This window comes from Nelumbo lutea, chromosome 3, assembly GCF_056320005.1.
Source record: "Nelumbo lutea isolate HS-2025 chromosome 3, American lotus-T2T, whole genome shotgun sequence".
NCBI classification, from domain to species: Eukaryota; Viridiplantae; Streptophyta; class Magnoliopsida; order Proteales; family Nelumbonaceae; genus Nelumbo; species Nelumbo lutea.
Genome location: NC_142686.1, coordinates 6,473,470 through 6,492,759, shown reverse-complemented (window position 1 = coordinate 6,492,759; position 19,290 = coordinate 6,473,470). Strand labels below are relative to the sequence as shown.

At 34.6% G+C, this 19,290-nt stretch overlaps 1 protein-coding gene and 1 long non-coding RNA gene across 10 annotated transcripts; one reads left to right on the top strand and one right to left on the bottom strand.

The window, feature by feature from the left end:
- Window positions 1–1,859: 1,859 nt before the first annotated feature.
- LOC148862609 (uncharacterized) lies at window positions 1,860–13,337 on the bottom strand. Of its 2 annotated transcripts, none has more exons than XR_016110429.1 (2): window positions 13,165–13,337; window positions 1,860–2,134 (listed from the first exon to the last, which is right to left on the bottom strand). It is a non-coding gene; the product is annotated as an uncharacterized LOC148862609 (long non-coding RNA). The 2 variants fall into 2 exon arrangements; XR_016110428.1 differs by lacking the exon at window positions 1,860–2,134 and adding an exon at window positions 8,163–8,623.
- On the top strand, window positions 12,966–18,648 carry LOC148862608 (Phosphoglycerate mutase family protein). 8 transcript variants are annotated; one of them, XR_016110427.1, is made up of 7 exons: window positions 13,122–13,796; window positions 15,047–15,146; window positions 15,285–15,464; window positions 17,413–17,575; window positions 17,973–18,008; window positions 18,103–18,167; window positions 18,377–18,431. XR_016110427.1 is itself a non-coding variant. In XM_088980068.1 (6 exons), exons 1-5 carry the CDS (start codon window positions 13,547–13,549, stop codon window positions 17,997–17,999), a joined length of 675 nt encoding a protein of 224 aa, XP_088836194.1. In that variant the 5' UTR covers window positions 12,966–13,546; the 3' UTR covers window positions 18,000–18,008; window positions 18,103–18,327. The 8 variants fall into 8 exon arrangements, 7 of the variants coding, with proteins under 7 accessions (XP_088836194.1, XP_088836193.1, XP_088836192.1 ...); XM_088980068.1 differs by lacking the exon at window positions 18,377–18,431 and having other exon boundaries at window positions 12,966–13,796; window positions 17,458–17,575; window positions 18,103–18,327; XM_088980067.1 differs by lacking the exon at window positions 18,377–18,431 and having other exon boundaries at window positions 12,966–13,796; window positions 17,458–17,575; window positions 17,973–18,021; window positions 18,103–18,327.
- The last annotated feature ends 642 nt before the right edge of the window (window positions 18,649–19,290 follow it).

Sequence of the window (19,290 nt, the reverse complement as noted above, 5' to 3'; positions counted from 1 at the left end):
TTTATCTGTTATCGGAGAGTCTTCTGCGAAAATGATTGTAGAAGAGAGCAGCAACTTTGAGCTTTACAAAGCTGCATAGTTAGGACAAACAGTTTTGGTGCCACCGTTGAATCCATCTGATGATCACAATTTACAGACTTCTTCCTCTATAGCTCATCTTCATTCTAGACACAATAGTTGTTTACCAAACACAAAAAAAGGGCTGAAGGGGTTTTGATCAGGAAACGTAAAGGTGGGTACTATCGCCTATTTGTAAATTTACCAAATTTTGTCATTTATTTTGCAAAAAGTCCCGTATTCTATCCCATCTATAATCTATCAAAATAAATAAATAAATAAAGACTCCAGTCCTTTTTTAGTTCATGGGAGTATGGGTTTAAAATTGAAATCAGAATGATCCATATTTTAGTTCCAACCGATTAATTGGACGGTATCTGAAATGTCGTTCCCTCTTTTCCTGGGAACGAAATCTCATTCCATTCTCGTTTCCATTTCCATTTGAACCAAAGGCTGATTTCAATTCTCATATTATTACATTTTGCGCCTGGCCTTTTAAGCCCGACAAATTAATAAATTACCACCTAATGTTGGATGATGCCCGGTATCCAGAGGCAGAGGGTGAGAGGGAATCATTAATTTCATTTCCACCTTTCATGCAGGCTGCAACCAAAATCTCTGCACACGTTTCTCGTGCATATGCACATTGGAAACATCTCCCGGTGCATGTACACTGTCCCCTTTTTTAAACTAATCCTACTGAGATACCAATCCCACTCTAACCGTCTGTCACAATAATTCAAGGTTTTTAAAATCGGTCCGGAGAATGAACCAATCAGGGGTCTAGTTCTTGGGTCAAACGGTCCGATTGTTTAAATCGAATGGTTGGACCATTCTGACAAAAAATAAAAAATAATCAAAACTGTTGAACGGTTCAAACAGTTCAATTGCTCAAATCAATGATTTGTTAATCAAATCAATATTTTTTGGCCAAAATTCGGTTTTGACAAAAACAATGGAACCAGTCACCTGACCAATTTCCAATTTTTCCGGTCTGACCATCCAGTCCGGTCTGGTTTTGAAAACCATATAGTAACTATACTAAAGATGCCTCGAACCCAAGTTCGAATCTGATGCCAATTCACGGTCCCAACCGCCATTGCAGCGGAACCTCACTCCTGTGTCCTGTGTCCTGTGTCCAGTCCTTCACAGTCCCAACAGCCATAGTAGAAGATCCCTAGTCGTGCAATGGATGTTGGGACTGTATATTGCAACCTCAGAGCCAGTCCATATTTAAGCTATTGTAATTAAAATGTTAAACGGAAAAATACATTGCACCCCACTGCATAATTCTGAATTCCATTATAAACTTATAATAATTCAAAATGTCAAATACCCCCATCCTAAACATCAGACCCCAGTGCACTACATACTCATTAGTAGTATAAAAAATATTAATTTAGTACAATGAGTAAAGAAAAAAATGCCATATATGAGGAGAACATGGCATCATCATGTGCGAAATTCCACCTCACCCCCCGTTTCACAAACATGAAACTTTGCTTTTAACGGCAGCTCTTTTTTCTTTTTTTTCTTTTTTTTTTTTTTTTTTTTTTGGGGGGGGGGACTTTATTTTGGTCAATTTGGTTTCCTAAGATATCTATGTTCTTTTTTCATATTTATGTGGGGTTGTGGAAACCTACTTTATCACTTAACTGATATCCATCTCCTAAGTGGATAAATAATACTTTCACATATAGAAAAAGTTATCAACATTTAGATAGAACAAAATTACTCTTTTTAATAATGAATATTTATGACTAAAACGTTATTTTTTTATTTACCTAAGAAATAAAAGAATATAGATAAATATAGTTAACCAATAATTATTTCCCCTGGTTCCTCCTAATTATTATTGCCCAAACTCAGAAGCCAAAACCTTAATTGTAAACACACAACCAGTGATTCAGTGAAAATGTCGTTACAAAGAAGGGATGAGAAATAAATTTCCTGCCAGAAATGTAAGAAATGACAACCGCCTTTCCAAATTATAGATCGGAGAATCACATCTTCAAAATTCAAATCAGGCATGACTGGCTTCCCCTACAAATGGCCCCATCCAAAAAGATCTCAACTCCTGTTGGCAATTATCGATATCGCTGTCAAACATTTATTTTGCAAATAACCGGAAATTCAGATTTCAGATTAGCAATATGAATGAAAACTGAAAAAAAAAAAAAATAGTTAAGAGTTAGACAAGAGTGAAATGGATTTTTCTGAAATATTCTGAATCATTTCTGATGTTGATATTGATCTTCCCATCATTGTTCTTATCCGATTGGGAGAACCTTCTTCTTTATGTTCCTATCCCAATGGTAAATCTTATGAACAATGCTCTCCTCTACTTTTGTAAAACTCATTCTATTTTTCTTCTGATTATATTTTTCTCATTTTTCTCGTTAAAGGTAATTGTAATTGTAAATTTGAGACATGAAAAATCCAGAGTTGAATCTCTTTTCGCTTTCCACCTATCACAAATGAAAAATGAAAGGAATTTATGAAATAGGAAAGTTGATGATGATGATGATAGTAATAATAATCATCATCATCGAAGCCAATCTGATGAGGCTGTGCCAACTTTTTTTAATCAGTACTAACGGGAACCCGTGCGATGCACGGGATTTATTAAGAGAAAGTTAAATGATAAAAATGGTTATATACTAAAATGCCCCTTATAGTTTCATGGATTTATTAAAATCTATTCTATAATTAGCATTTTACTAAAACACCACTTATAATTTGCAATGGATTTAATCAATTTTCCGTTAGATGATAGTGGAAAATGACAGTGTTGACCCTAATGTTCATTTAAATAAATTTAATCAAAAGAAAACAAAAATAAAAATACCATTTTGCCCTTAATAAGACATATGCAACCACTCTATTGGCTACATTTGTTCAATTTTGTTTTTTATACAAAAAAAGTGTTAGGGGTATTTTTGGAATAAAAAATCATGGGCCTAAGGGCAAAACAAATACTCCTTAATGAAATCGTGGGCCTAAGGCCCCGACCTCAATTCTGAAATTAACCCCCATCCTCGGTCCCTGATGGGGATGGGTTCCCCGTGGGAACCCAAATCCCCAAAATGTTTTCAAATAATAGTATTTTTTAAAATAAATAAAAATTTTAAATTATAAATAATGTTTTGATATATATATATATATAGTATAGTTAATATAAATAACATTTAATATATATACACACACACAACCCCATTGGGTCGAGGAAGTTAGGTCCCCGTCGGGGATGGGGAAAATTGCCATCCCTAAAAGTGTGTTCTAATAAATGACCCTAATAGAAACACATAGAATATACAATTGTTTTATATTTTTAACTTTTTAAATAATTAATAATTATTCATATTTTATAATACTACTTTTAATAAATTTTTTATAATACAAAAATAACAATAATTAATTTCAATTAGGTTTATTTATCAAACTGATGAAACCAACCAACCCAATTAACTACACCCGAGTTGGTCGGCTTTCTAGTACTTTAGGTTGGCTTTGGTTAAAAAAATTCCCAATTCGACCAAGTTGGATCAGTTCCACTTTGGCCATTTGTAAATCGACCAAAATCAAACGACCTAACCATGGATATATATTAATATTTTGTATTTTAAATATAATTTTTAATATGAAAAAGTGAGAATTTTCCCATATTTCTTAGTCTAAAATGTTTCATACCATAAATCTAATTTTTTAATTTATTATTTAATAATCACACTGTATTTTTTAAAATTAAATTAAATTTTTAAATTTAAATCTTTTGAACAGACTAACCAAACCAAAAAATCAGCCCAAACCAATACAACTTGAGTGGATCGATTTTCACAAAAAGTTAGTCGGTTTCAGCTAACCAACTCCCTAACCTAACCAGGTCAATTTGATTGGCCAAATAGCCTACAATCGCACCAAACCAACTCATTAACACTCATAATTTCAGCTAAATTAATAGTCTTATCTCTAATAAATAACAATAGTTTAATCTCCCTTAATTATTGAAAATTTATAGAAAAATACACAATTATTGAAAATATATTGATAATGAAAGCTACAATAATTACATAAATTACAAAAATACAATAAGTACTAAAATTATATTAACTTAGTCAATAAATAGTATAATCTCAAATAATAGTTTAATCTCTACTAAATATTAATCAATAACTTATAACAAAAACACAATAAATATAATAAGTATAATAAATTAAATTTAAAATTTTCAATAATAGTAATTTTATCTCCAATAATTATTGAAAATTTTCTATTAAATAACTTAACAAAATAAATTTATACATACTTATTGAAAATACATTTATCACAAAAGGCAATAAATATTTATTTTAGTATATATAATTATATAATAAATATAGATTAAGAGTTTAAAATTATTATTAATAAATATTATTTTTTTGGGTAAAATACAAAACCCTCCCCTGAGTTTTCTAGCAATCATAAAAACCTCCCTTATGTTTATACTTTAGCAAAAGCCTCCCCTGTACTTTTTAGAAAATATGCAACTTCCTCCCTTCCTAGATAGAAAAGCCAATACAATTTTTTTTTAAATACCTATTTTTCCCTCCCTCCAAAACATTGTTCATTTTCTTCCTAAGAAGTAAGAACTAGAGGCCATCGACCTTCCATCGCATACCCATGGCCATTGCTTCTCCTAAATAGAATCGATTCCCAAGAGCTTGAGACATGGTCTATCAATCTATCGCCCCCATTCCCTCTCTCCCTCTTTAAACATAGTCTACAGGAAAAACGAAATTTGCAGGCAGAGGTTGTTTTATACGAAAAGCGAAAGGTTGCAATTGGACTACAACTCGTCACAGTATTCAAATGGCCAAATGGGTACTCAAGCCTAAAATAGCTAATAGTTTTGCTATATTTTTCAAGGGTCAATGATGAATACCTTCTAAGTGTAATTTCTAACCGCTTCATAATTCAGTAATGGGTTTGGCATGAAGCTTAATTTGACTGATGGGTTTACTTTGAATAATTCAGTTTTAAGAAGAAAGAAAAAAGAAATTTCCAATACAAAGTTGAAAGGGGATTCATCTCATGGAATTAAAGAAAATCGATGGATGCCACAAGTGCTATTGAGACTCGATTAGACATCTCTCATCACTACTCCAGCTTACATAAGGTGTGCCATTGTCTTAAACCAATTCCTGTTTTGTCTCCAAAATCACCCCTTTTCATGGACATTCAACTTTTACATGCTGGATAGGTATAAGCTAAATACCTTGAGACACACTCAAGACAGATTTGTTAGCTATCGTAGATGTAGTCTTCCACCAATTATTCGTCTCTACAAGTCTAATCTTATCCGGTATTCAACTTTGGAATTATTGGTGCAAGACAAAGAAGTCGAAATGCAAGTTGTGTTGGTTAAATACCTTGAAACACACTCAAGCTGGCCTCATTGTAGCGATTGGTGAGGCCAAGATACCACCATGTTTCTCATTTTCCTTGTGCGGTGGTGGGTGTTTGTGAAATTGCAGGCGAAGAAGGAATTGACAAAGACTCGATCGAGTGGAGATGGTGCATGAGATTAGGAAGGCAAAAGCCAAGATGTAGCCAATGCCAGACAGAAGGCCGAGGTGGAGAGAAAGAGATGATGACTCTGGTTCTTCGTTATTGGGAAGAAAATGAACAATGTTTTGGTGGAAAGTTTAATAAATCTACATCTAAATAGATATGCATAAGGGCAAAATAGGCATTTTAAAAAATCAAACACATTATTTCAGTTTTTTTGTCTAGGAAGGGAGGGAGTTGCATATTTTCTAAAAAGTACAAGGGAGGTTTTTGCTAAAGTATAAACATAGAGGAGGTTTTTGTATTTTACCCTTTTTTTTTAAGTTATTTTCTCGAATTATTACTTGATATAAGTGAAATTAATTATTTACAATATTATGTAAAAATATTAAATTATTATTAATTTCAATATTATGTTATAATTATTTTTCCATTTTTTAGATTTTTTTCTAAATTTATTACATAATTTATTTGTTTTAACTATTTAAAATCTAGTTATGTTAAATATTTTTTTATTTAAAATATTTAGTTATTTAAATACCTAAATAATATGTAAAATATTTAAATTTTAAAATATTAATTATTTATTGAATTTAATTTTCCATAAAATCATAATTTATACTACAATTGCATAATTTCATTATTAAATTTGTAATATATTAAATTATTATTATTTTAAATATTATGTTATAATTATTTTTCTACTTTGAAGAAATTTTTTAAATTTATTACATGATTTTTTTATTTTAACTATTTAAAATCTAGTTATGATAAATATTTAGTTATTTAAATATTTAAATAATCTATAAAATATTTACAATTTTTTGTGATTTGAATTTTATTTATTTAAAGCTATTACATATTATTAAATATTTAAAAAAATTAAATTGATAATCCATAAAAACATAATTTAAATTGTTAGTACACAATTTCGTGATATATTTTGTAAAAATATAAAATTATTTTTTATGTTTTTAATAAATATTTTAAAGTTATTTTATAATTTTGCTAGAATATTTAAATAATTCTTAAATTTTTTAATCCAAACTTTCTTTAGACAGATATAGATAAAAAGTATGGAAGATGATAGATAGGAATTAGAGATAACTTAGGAGAGAAACTCTCTACTAAATTAGAGATAATTTTTGAAATAAATAGGAATTAGAGATTATTTTGGAGAAAGTGGGGGAAGTAGTTTAGGAGAAGAGATTATTTAGGTTATTGGGAAAGTGCATCTCATTGGTTGTTTTAAACATGACATGGAATTATAAAAATAAAAAATTCAAAAAAAGAAAAAAATAGATAAATTGCTTCTCTCAAAGTTGAGACATGCTGACATGGCAGGACCAGTTTTAATATATATATATATATATATATATGTTCTCACTAGTGAATTCACTGACAACATGTAAAAAAGAAGGGGATTGAGCTGCTGAGTTAGGGTTTAGGGCTCTCACTTCTGGGTTTGGGGGTGGAAGCCAATGGGATGGGCTTAACACTCGTCCAATTAGTTACTCATATATCCAAACCTGCTTCTCACAGTATGCATTAGTTACACATGAGGAATATCTCCCATATATTCATGGAAGATGTTATCAATACATATTTGGATGTGACTGTGAGGTTGGTGTGAAAAGCATTCTGTTAAGAGCAGATCCCAATTCTCATTATTCCTCGTGTTAAATGACAGATGTATTTTTTTCATTGTATTGGGTCAATTGTTGAGATGATTATTTTGGTATTAGATCCGGACCCCTTTTAACGGCACCAAAATTAACAATGTTTGTTTTACAAACAATACCAAAAGTTTCACAAGTTGAAAAGATGGTTGTAAAGCAAGCAACAGAATTACCAATTTCTTCTTGAAGACGGAAAGCAATCACTTTCAAAGCCTCACAGCCAAATGAGAAGTTTAAATGGCGGAACCTATCAGGCTATCACGTCAAAGTCAGAGAGAGAAATCCATGAATCCATCCATGACCATAGAGCTCTACCTCCCAATAACCAATCTCTCTTCTCCGACTTCCTTATGTGGCTCATTGAAGGCTCCTATGATCTAACAAAACCATTGCACAAATCTTCATCACCACCATAGCCTAATTAATTCCATCCTACTTTGATTGGCAACTTTGATTACTGAGATTGATTGAAGCCATGGAGGTCCTAGTCCTACCATACCATTAGTAATGCTAATGTAGCTTCTACAAATAATGGGGGGAAACGATAATTTCAATACAAAAAATCATGCATGGTACCGTTGTACGTCTGCTTACAAACTTTGGTACAGCAAGGACCACCAATGACACCTCTAAATAGTTAATACGTAGGGTACAAGGTTCACAATAACAACAAGCTTGATACCGATTTTTCATGTATCATACGTGTGAGAGGATGGAGATGAAATACCCCCACTGGTAAAAGGTTATACAGTCCTACCTCCTATTTGGAATGAAATGGTGGAACAAGTTTGTGTAGCCCAGCCCAGATAGCATACATAAGATGAAAAATATAAGGACTAACAACCGGCATAAAAACCTTATGCTCAACTTGTATGGTCGTTTTTTTTTCTCGAGAAGGTAACAGATTTTATTAAGAGTTAAACTGAGATAAGTTAACAGAGTACAAGGACTTGGAAGGCAGGAACAAAATTACACAGGCAGAGAAACATCAGAAAACATATTAGCTCTATGGGCTCCAGATTTGGATAAGCTGTCAGCTACAGTGTTTAATTCCCTAGGAATCCAAACCAGCTTCGCATTCAGGGTATTTAGAATATCTCTAGCTTCAGTCAACAGATAAACAAGCCTCCAAGGACCTCCAGTCCTCTGCCTTAACCAGTTTATTGTATTAGCTGAATCACCCTCGATTGATAGAGGAAAGGCCTAACATTTTGACGTAACGGAGGCCTGTGAGGGCAGATAAGATCTCTGCCTTGGTAGCATCAGCTCTCCCAATCGGACCACTGAAAGCCCAAAAGATGCTTCCCCCACAGTATGGTCATTTTTCTCTTATTGAAAAACTGCACATCAACCACCAGGTACATTCTAAGAAATATCAACTAAGGGAAAGAAGGGGAGTGTGCTAAGAAACATCCACAATGGTAAGAGAGCTAGCCTTCATCCCAAGGAGCAATCAAGATTAATTTTGATGGATGCTCTATTAGGTTTTTCCTTTTTATTTTTTTATTTTATTATTTTTTTTTTTTTTGAGAGAAGGCAAGGTATTCATTAATAAAGGAAAAGAATCACACGAGTATCAACCAGCTCATATACAGTAAGTGATCTAGACATAAAATGCTAGTCAATACACCAAACAAAAACAATCTAAAAAATGTGTCCACAGATGGAAGAATAAGGAACATCCCTAAGGCTCAGTTTGGAAAGAGTACAAATTCAAATATGTGCAGTGCTATGTACAGTGCACATTGCATTGTACATATTTGTATTTGTACTCTTTACAAATTGAGCCTAAATGCTTTCAGCGTTGAGAGCCAAGAGATAGCAAAAAATCCACCTTCAAAAACTAATCGTCTTGAACAGATATATTGTCAAAAATCCTTGAGTTGTGTTCCTTCTACACAGTACCAGTTACTGCCGATAGGATAGAATACCAGACTAGCTTTCTTCTCTCAAGGATTTTGACAGGCCAACAAGATAGTATCTCATGAAGCATCCTTGGAAAGCACCAACTGACATCAAGATGATGAAGAAAGAACATCCAGATCTTGTAACTCACTTTAACAGTGCAAGAAAAGGTGATCCCCCATTCTGAGGAATCAGGAAACAAGACAAGAAAAAAGCATCCTGTTGATGGGATATTCTTTCTTCTAGCAAAAATATATCCTTGGCAATACATTTCCCCCAAACAGCCATAAAATCAGGTAAGAAGTAAGCTTCCAGGGATTAAGAAGGGAGATTTTCCTGAAATTTTTGTGTCATATTGGTTATGGGGGTCCTGGAAGAGATTAGATTCTAGCCCTTCTTCAGAGATATAGAAAGAAGTACTTTATCTTGAATGCAATGGAGGGAGACTCTCAGATGGTTTTCAGTTGGACTAGAAATAAACATGCAGTCCATTTGTCTCCTAAAAATTATCCAAGTTTCTAGCAGGCAAGTTTTCAACAATTTTCATTCTCATTCACTTTGTCACTCTGGATGAATGAACAGTTTTATTCTTCTGCTCCTATGCTCCCTCAAAAACCTAGATTTGGTTATACCCTACTCATGTTGCATTGACTTAACCTCTTATTAGATAACTAACAAGAAGATTTGCTGAAGGGACATGGTATATTTTTTTTAAACATAGGGCTGTAGCAGAAGTTGAAATAAATATCAACCTCTAAGCAGAGAAGGGTTCACCCATAGAACATAGTACAGAAAGGTTAGAGACTAGGGTAATACCATTTTCTGAAAAAAAAAATAAAAGAAACAGGAACCATGAAAAAGAAAATACTTAGGGGAACTAAATATCACATTTGTCTGCAGAAGGTTCCATGTACTAATATCAAGTACATTCTTTTGTTCCCAAAAAGTCAGTGTGTCCCCAAACAGGTCAGTATTGCTACATAGAGTTGTTTCCATTAGCACCAATTGACCAAGAGGTAGATTGAATCAAGATGGAAATCAAACAGGTTTTGGCCTTTCTCTCTCATATTTCAATAAAGAAAAGCCTTTTATTAAATGATAAAACTGATATGATACAGTACAAAGAGATATAATCAAATAAAAAGAAATTAATAAACAGCATATTGGAAAATCACCTAACCTTCCAACTTTGATCTCTACCAAAAAATAACTTCCAACTTCGAGGAAAGCCATTCCCACAAGTAACTCAAAATATACAGTATGATAACCCCAAAGAAGTAAGAACCCTCTATGGAATATCTCACAACAACACAGCTCAGCTCTAGCCACCCCTAATCTAGCAGGGCTATAAGCTGAAGAATTGACAGATCTTTGAATCCAGTTGAATGAGATATTCACTCTATTCAACGAAGATCTAGCCTCTCGCATATGATGCCTGTAGATGCCATGCCCCCTGCTCTCATCCTTGTTCTGACCACCTCTGAATCTCCATTCAAATCCAATCACTGAAAACCCAGAGATAACATCAATCTTAACTTCTAACTCTGTTGGATATCCACATTCTTATCAAACCTCAAATAAACGAGAAGAATCTCACAGTCTTGCCAAATGGATTTCTCAAAGTACCTTCAATCCCATAACCATTAAGATTAAGCTTTAAAGCTCCTTCAGAAGGAGAGGTGGAGGATGGGCAACACTCACTGTAGGAATACTAATCAATTTTTCTACCTGCAGCTATTTGGAAATCAGAAAGGTATCAACTTCCAAATTTTCTCTGTTTTTCTATCAGGAATTTCATTATAGAGTTCTACCTTGCTTCTACATAAAGTCCAAGGAGATTCTGGTGTGGTTGTTTATACTTGTAGCATAGGGTTTGCCCTTCATTTTTTGTCCTTCTTCTATATCATTCTTCTTATTTCATGAAACCACATTAATTTGATCAACTTGAATGGTATTGTCATCTTCCTTGCCTTTCTTTTGTTACTTGGTTTCTCAGAGAGGATTTCTTTTAAACAAGATTCATTCTTTCATGTTGTTTCTTTCTACTCCTTTTTTGTGGATTTTACCTTTTTTTTAAATTCCCTTTATTGACACGATTCATTTTCTCTAGACTTTCTTTTTCATCCACAATGCTTTTCTTTCCCTTAGCACACACAGCCTTTACCCTCAAGGGCTCAATTCTGTTGCCCCCATTACCCCTTTTTCCTTCTTTATTCTACCCCTCCATCCCCCATCATTTATGTACAAAACTCTTGCCTTAATTTGTTGGGGCTTTCCATCCCCTGGTTTTGCTATCTTTCTAAACTTCTTTATCATCCACTGAAGTGAAAAGTGAAAACCACATTCTCGTTATCTTTGTTCAGATTCTCCTTCTTCCTCTTATTTTTAGTTATAGTTCTCCCATTTCAGATGCAGTCCCTGATTCCTCATCTTTAATTGTCCCCAAATTATTGTTCTTCAAAGTTCAGACATTCCACAAGAGCTTTCTCTTGTTACCTTCCATAGATATGGAGTACTCACCATCATGGCGCTCATCTTTCATCAACCTCTTTTTTTCTTTTCTCCTTGACTTCAACATTTGTTTGCCTCAAATATCATTTTCAATTCTACATCTTTCATAGGTCCCAATATCTTCTTATACCACCCTCTACTTACAATTACGGAATTCTCATTAATTATTTAAAAATCACTGTCCTCAACTCTGTTTTACTTCCTCTTTTTCTCCTCTTATTTTTGTTGGAGGGAGATTCAAAATTTCAAGAATCTCTCTCCTCCCTCTCTTGTTTTTGTCTTTTCTTCCTCCCACTCTTGAGTGCATGGAAAGACTACTTGTCCCACATTACTTGGGAAAAGAGTGGAAGTAGAGTATATCTATAGTTTTGTTCTCTCTCTCTCTCTGGGTAGAGACCCATAGGAGGAGAGAACACTATAGATATTCCATGCATGTGAGGGGGGGGGAGTGCTTTTCACATGCACGCTGAGGCGTGGGCATGGGTGTGTGTACGTGTACATGCGATGCACCGATTCGCTTTTACTTTTTAACCAGATTTGAATTTCAAATTAAATGTTTTTGTGTCCCCTTCAATTTCTAATTTGTTTTTTTTTTTACTTTGAACTTCGTGTCTCTTCCTTCCTATGCCTCTTTGAACAAGTGCACTATTTTGAAGAGGCTCTTGTCTGAAAGGACACCTCTGTGTCCCTTCGGGTCTGAGAACACTATAAAAAAAGGTGTGTTGGTTGACCCAGTCTTCACACCAACAATTCATTCGATAGTCTTATCTTCTCTGGTTTTTCTGAGCATCACTTCTCTGTGATTTGCAGATGTCTGGTAAGCGAGTGCACGCCTACCAATGGCCTGTGGGCTGTTTTATCTTGGCGACCGATTTGCGATCACCTGGTTGCACTATAGGGGGCAAATGCAGTTTTAAAGAGAGTGACCAAGTGGCACGACTCAGCCCTCCTTCTCTCAATTTCGCAATTCTGCAACAGCACACTCATGCAAGTTCTGGTTTGGAAAGCGATTACCTATAAATTCCATGTGCCTTCTTTATTATTTTACAACAATTTTCCCTATCCTCATTTCTACCTTGCTATCCTCTACTTTCCTTTCTGGTTGAGACACTACAATCAATCGTATCTTCACCAATACCTAAACAGGCAAAAAGTTAAAAAAAAAAATCAAATAAAAACACATGACATAATTACTCGGATTTTATTTAAATCAACCCAAAGATGATAGAACAAAATCTGGAGCATAAATTTCTGAAAGGTCTAACTCTCTATGGTCTAGCTTAGCATTGCTAAAAAAAATAAAGTTCCTGAATACAACTGATTTTATAAGAACTCAAGCCCTGAACAATGGAAGTGCCAAATCTGCAAAAACTTTAAGCATACTCATTGAATTTGTAGCCTTGGAATCTTATGCAAGAGGTTAGACAACTGAGAGAGAGAGAGAGAGAGATTCAGCATTATTTACCGACCGGCGACCCTTTTCCAATTGCTAGGGTTTCAACTCGCAGCAGGCAAATGAGGTAGCAGTGAGGAGGAAGGTGGAGTGGAACTGCGTTAAGGCAAAAGTGCAACCATGAATGGCGAGCTCGAGTCCTCTTGGTACTTGAAACTGCTTTTGGTTGCAAAGAGAACAGAAGCATTTCAAATGACAATCATGAGTCCCTATATCCCTAGGCATGGGTCCCATTTCCACTTACCGAATCATTCAAATCTCGTCCGTTAAGTAGAATCAACGTCTTCTCAGATCACCCTTACCTATCTTCTCTATTAAAAAAGTAGGTAATTGTAATCCAAAGGAAATAATAATAAATTAATAATAACACCGAGAGAGAGAGGCAAAGAGTAACATGATGAAGGCAACCCTCTGCAATTCTTTCCTCGTCTCTCCATCTATTTTCTCTAAAACAGTCCCTTCAACTTCCCTCTCCCATAAATCTCATTTCAGTCTCAAGAAGCCCAACCGTTTCTCTTGTCAATCTCTCGTTATCGAGACCGTAGAAAACGATGTTGCAGAAGAATCCGAAACAAAATCCGTTTTTCGTCGCTTGATTCTGCTTCGTCATGCCAAGAGCTCTTGGGATGATCGTTCATTACGAGGTACGGAATTCCCGCATTGATTTTATTTCTGTTTAGGCTTTGATTTCTCCTAACTGTTCCACAAAAATGCGGTTTCGAATGATGAGCTCTCATTCAGCTATTCAAAGTAATCACTTATTTCAGTTTTTTATTTTTTTTCTAAACTAAAATGACATTCGTTACAGGCAATTTCGAAAACTGTCACCTCCTTCAAATCTTTAATAATAACTATTAAAGAACTAAACGCAAATATAATTAAGGGGCATGAATTTCATTTATGAGAATGATTCCGAGTGTATAATATTCGGCAGCTTATTATCAAATGAAGCTCTATTTTGCATCAATGATGTTTATTTTTTAATGCATCAGTCAATAATTTCTTAAAATTCTCGTGTATATCAACAGTCCCTTGTAACAATTCCCACTTTTCGAATTAAATACTACAGCAAATAATGTTGATAGATGATTTAAGGAGCATTTATTTACATGTGGATGAGGTTTTGGAATTGAGGGAATTGTGGAATTCGAGTCTAATTATTGGGAGCTCATTCTTACATGAAGCTGAGATAGCACTTCAAATATCTTTACCCATGAAGTTTTTTTTTTTTTTTCCTTACCCATGAAGTTAATGTTAACCTCATAGAATATGGAAAAAATCCAGCAACCAGCGTCTGTCTGGAATTATTGATGCATCCACTTTCCATAAGGTAAGTAGGTAACCCCATAAAAGACAAATTTAGTGCAATCATGCCATGACACAATTATTTAACAAGTTTAAGCCCTAAAAAATATCAATTGAGTTTGAACCCATAAAGTTTAGTTCAGTGAGTTCCTTCTGTTAAGCTCCATAAGTATCTTTCTTGATTTTGATTTAGTTTTGGCCTAATTAAAGCACTGGCAAATTCTTTTATTGCCTAATTAATTTTTTCATACATGTGCTGACGGAAAGAAACTCTAAAAGTAGACATGGTATAGAATTATAGATAGTATTGCAATTTTCTCTTAATGACAAGCAAAGCCGTTCAAGCAGGACCAAGAACAGCTCATTGTTAAGTGGGATAAGACCCAAAAATGGGATTGAACCTCTGACGGCCCCTCATTGAAGGTGCTTCTAGCTACTCTTTCAGGAGGGTTTCAGAGATATAAAACTGCATTTCATCTTGCTAACCATGGTTTCTTTTTCATAGGATTACAAAAATGAAATGGAAGTCATCAACAGTGAAGTCATTTGAAAGTTTCTTAACTCTTCTGTATTGATTGCATTTAAACAGATCATGATCGCCCTCTAAGTAAATCTGGACATGCTGATGCTATTAGTGTTTCTCACAAGCTTCAACAGCTGGGTTGGGTACCTGAACTTATCTTAACTAGGTCAGGTTTTGTAAATAATATTTCAACTTGATTTTCCTTATTTACTTATAAAGGAATTATAGAACTATAAAGTTCAAATGTGTTCAGTTATGTAGGATATCTGGTACTAATAATCCTCAAATTGATGTATTCATGCAGTGATGCCACTCGAACAAGAGAAACACTTAGGATTATGCAGGAACAAGTGCGAGGCTTTTTAGAAGCTGAGGTGCATTTTATTTCAAGCTTCTATTCCATTGCAGCCATGGATGGGCAAACAGCTGAGCACCTTCAAAAAGCTATCTGTGAATATTCAAGGGATGAGATACTTACAGTGATGTAAGTCCTATTCTGCCAGTGTTTTTGACTTTATAAACATGACAACATCCATACCACATGATCATTTCCACATAGCTCCTCACATGATCATTTCCAAGTGATACTCAATGATCCTACCAGGAGATTTCTTACACCAAAATTCACTTATGTCTTAATTGAATATTTCTGCTCACAAAAACCATCATATTTTCGCAGCAAAAAAGCCATCATATTCTTTTCTTTTTTGTAAACAAAATAAAACTTATTAAAAGAAAAAGGGAACTACAAGAAAGGAGACAGGAAGTCACTCGAGAGAAGAAAACAATAACATCCACAAACTAAGAAAACATCCCAGAAAAACAAACACAACACCTCATCTTCAAACTACACCACCCCTCCCAAAAGATAAAAATGAAAAGACAACTTCATCTTCAAAGAAACTATAGCATAGCCTCACTACTTCTTCAGAGAACTGTTTTTGGATTTCTTCACCTTTTTGTTGGTCTCAATCCCAAATAATCCTCCTTTCAGCCATACAAAAACTTTAGAGACCGGAACTCGAGAATTTTTATGTCTCCTGAAGCGTCTGACAGAATCAGATTTTACGTTGAAATCCTTCAGATCATTTGAACTACCATTGATTCTCTCCAACTCTAACACCCATTCTTCTCAAAAATCTTAAACTCCTCCCCCATCCATCGTTTTTCTCAACCGACACCAGAGCTCTGGCAGACCTAAATTTGTCTAGAGTCACCTCTGCTCCTAAACTAGAACCTTCTGCTTCAAGCCTTCAAAATCCTTTTTACCCTCCAGAAACTCTTCCTCCCGCCCTTTTTCCTCTCTCTCTCTCTCTGAACACTTTCCTTGCAAATTCTTCTAGAAAAACAAACTTAACTTCTTGCTAACTTCCACCTGTGTATTTACAACTTTCTCAACAGTGTGTGTTTCTTCAATATTCACTCCGTCCAATTGCTCATCTCCTCCTCAGAGACTTCTTTGTCATTATCCGCCAAAGGTTTAGCTCTAAACATTCTATTCCTTTAGAACCAACTCAACACCCTCAGAACCATAGCTGTCCAATTCTTCAAATCAAAACCATCACATTCTTTTTGATTGGCAGAAAATTTGTTGATTTCTGTCAAGAATAAAGAATTCCATAGATGTGGAGTTGTTCCATTGATCAGCTCAGGTTTTTCTTTCAGTGTGCCAATTGATATGCTGGGCTTAATCCCTTAATGTGCACTGCGTGAACAGTAGGTTTTAGGAATCTAATTAGCACTGTAAACTTAGTAGTCAACTAGTTTCTATGAAGACCCCTAACTGGATATACTGTGAAGCCTTAAGTTCCTAAAAGCCAAGAAGAATATTGCCAAACTACTATTAAGGGATCTGCTAGTCATGGTAGTGTTACATTAAAATGCCAACAATGTGTTAAAACAATTGAACTGATGATTGAAGTTTAACTAAAGTTCCGTGAGCTTTCATTTGCTCTGACCCAATTACGGCAACTGCTTGTCAATAAAATACAACCAAGCTTGTCAAGTCTCTTGAATCATCTGAGTTAGTTTTGAAATTTGAAACGGACACCATAATGTTATCTTGCCTATACACAGAAGTCTGATACACCTATTTCATAAGTCCTACCTATAAGAAATATCCTTATATAGAAATATATCGATTGTTTAGCATTTCACATTCTTGTCAACAGACATTGCCATCATCCTATCATGTTGATTTAGACCTAGGAGATCTACCAGGCATGTCCAGAAATTCTTGCATTTGCTCCATATGTCCCCCATAATGCCTGATACTTCATTTTTCATGTTGTATGTATATAAACTTCCCTCTGAATGTGCTTATTTATAGCAAATGTGCCTTTTTAATCTTAGGTCCAGCTCAACCTCATAGTCAAATACAATTATTCCTTTCTTGTGCAAAATGAAGCGGTCTATAACTTATGAAATACCAGGTATGAGGCAGAAATGTCATCTCCTGATAATCAGTGTTGTTCCAGGTGTATGGGACATAACAGGGGATGGGAGGAGGCAGCTTCTGTTTTTTCTGGCACTTCAGTAGAGTTGAAGACATGCAATGCTGCTTTGCTTGAAGCCACTGGGAAGTCCTGGGATGAGGTTAGGCATCACCTCTGCTCCATAAATATTCTCTAAGTCAGTCATTTTGCATCTGTTCCATCTAGACACTTGAGACATAAATATTCTTCACCACAATGTACATTTTGATTTGCTGTCATGGTCAGATGGTTTCAGTAGAAAATAGGATCAGTTATATTTGAGAAGAAATAGTATCTAGATAAAGAGATAGATATAAGGTTTGTGCTATTCTGGTAATGGTTTTACTAGATACTGCCTATACTAATTGAGGAACTTTATCTAATCTGTGTTGGTATGGAAGCATTTGGAAGTGTTTCTATTTACTGAAAGAAACATTAGTGCTTCTAGAATGTTTGTTTTGTAATGTAGTTCACTTGAATGTTAAGACTAACAACTAAGACTCGGGTATGCTTTACAGAAGGTGGGTTCTTATTTCCAAGACTAATGGGAAAATGTAAGATAAAGAAGTAAGGAGCTTGTATTTGAGAAATTGTCAAAATTTAACAGGCAACCATTGCAATCTGACCTCTTGGTGCTTTGTTTTGCAGGCATTTTCTGTGGCAGGACTTGGTGGGTGGAAGCTTCATGGAATTGTGAAGCCTAATACAAACTTGTAGGATTCAATTTCAATTTTGGATACTAACAATCATCTTTGATGTTTTTCTTTTGTTTCCCTTCTATTTTCCATTTTGTATATTTGTAGTTTTTTAATTACAACTAGGATGCTTATTGTCCATATTGATCCAGCAAAAGTAAAGGATGCCTTTTGTCCATGATATTTTTTTTTTGCCTGCTAATAAATCCATGCCTTGGTGTTCTCAGAATATCTTGGGAGGAAGCGAAGTAGAATAATGGAAGATTTTTATCTCTTACGCAACTGCCCTGTACCTTAGCATTATCACTTTTTAAGCCTACGTGGATTGTCTTACAGATCACAATCGGTAAACCGGACCCCAATTAATACTGTTAAAAAGGCAAGATATTCTCAATTTATCATTTTGTATTATTGATATAAATATAAACAGTTAAACACTGGTCTATTTTCCTTGGGATTTGGGAAATACACTATTTAATCAATAACGGATGCCCGGTTATCACGTTCCACTCCATTGAAGGTCATACTCTGTTTCTGAATATTTCAACCTAGTTCCTCTTCCTGCGTTCCCTTGCCTCTTTTTTCAATACTCTTGATTTGTATCAATATGGTAGGATACCTTTATTAGCAAGTAGTTTCTTTTCAACGCAACCAAGCGATCACTCGGTACTCTGACTCAACTCATTAGAATCTAGAATAGAAACTAGAATCGAAGGGTATTTTGCAGAACATTAAATAAACCTTGTTTTATTGTTGGTATGACAGCTGAAAGCGTAGTTCTTAATGTTTTAATTGTATAAATAGTAGACAACCTATAAAAGATATTTCAGTATGTAGCCTTTGGCCCCCTTTGGTGCGATTTTCTGCACAGTTTTTCAGCTGTTTATAAGCTAGGCAGGCCGCACCAATCTTTTTCTGTTTGATTCATAACAGATCTAACCACCAAAAGTTGATGCACCAAAAAGATGCAAAAAACCCATTTTGGGCTGATTTCAGGAAACTCCAAATAGAGCTTTTCGCATCTTTCTCGCTTTATTCTCACGTAGAAAGACATGGAAAAACGTGCAATAGACAAACTAGTTTCTGACTGTTCAGATCTTCATGCAAAAGCTCAATGTATCTTTTGACTGTCAGAGCTACC

Bases quoted from the DNA above. Each gene is read 5' to 3' on its own strand.
- LOC148862608 (XM_088980061.1), top strand. From the start codon at position 13,547: ATGATGAAGGCAACCCTCTGCAATTCTTTCCTCGTCTCTCCATCTATT. The intron at 15,147-15,284 runs GTCAGGTTTTGT...GTATTCATGCAG, and splicing joins CCTGAACTTATCTTAACTAG to TGATGCCACTCGAACAAGAG. The intron at 15,465-17,412 runs GTAAGTCCTATT...ATGAAATACCAG, and splicing joins GATGAGATACTTACAGTGAT to GTATGAGGCAGAAATGTCAT.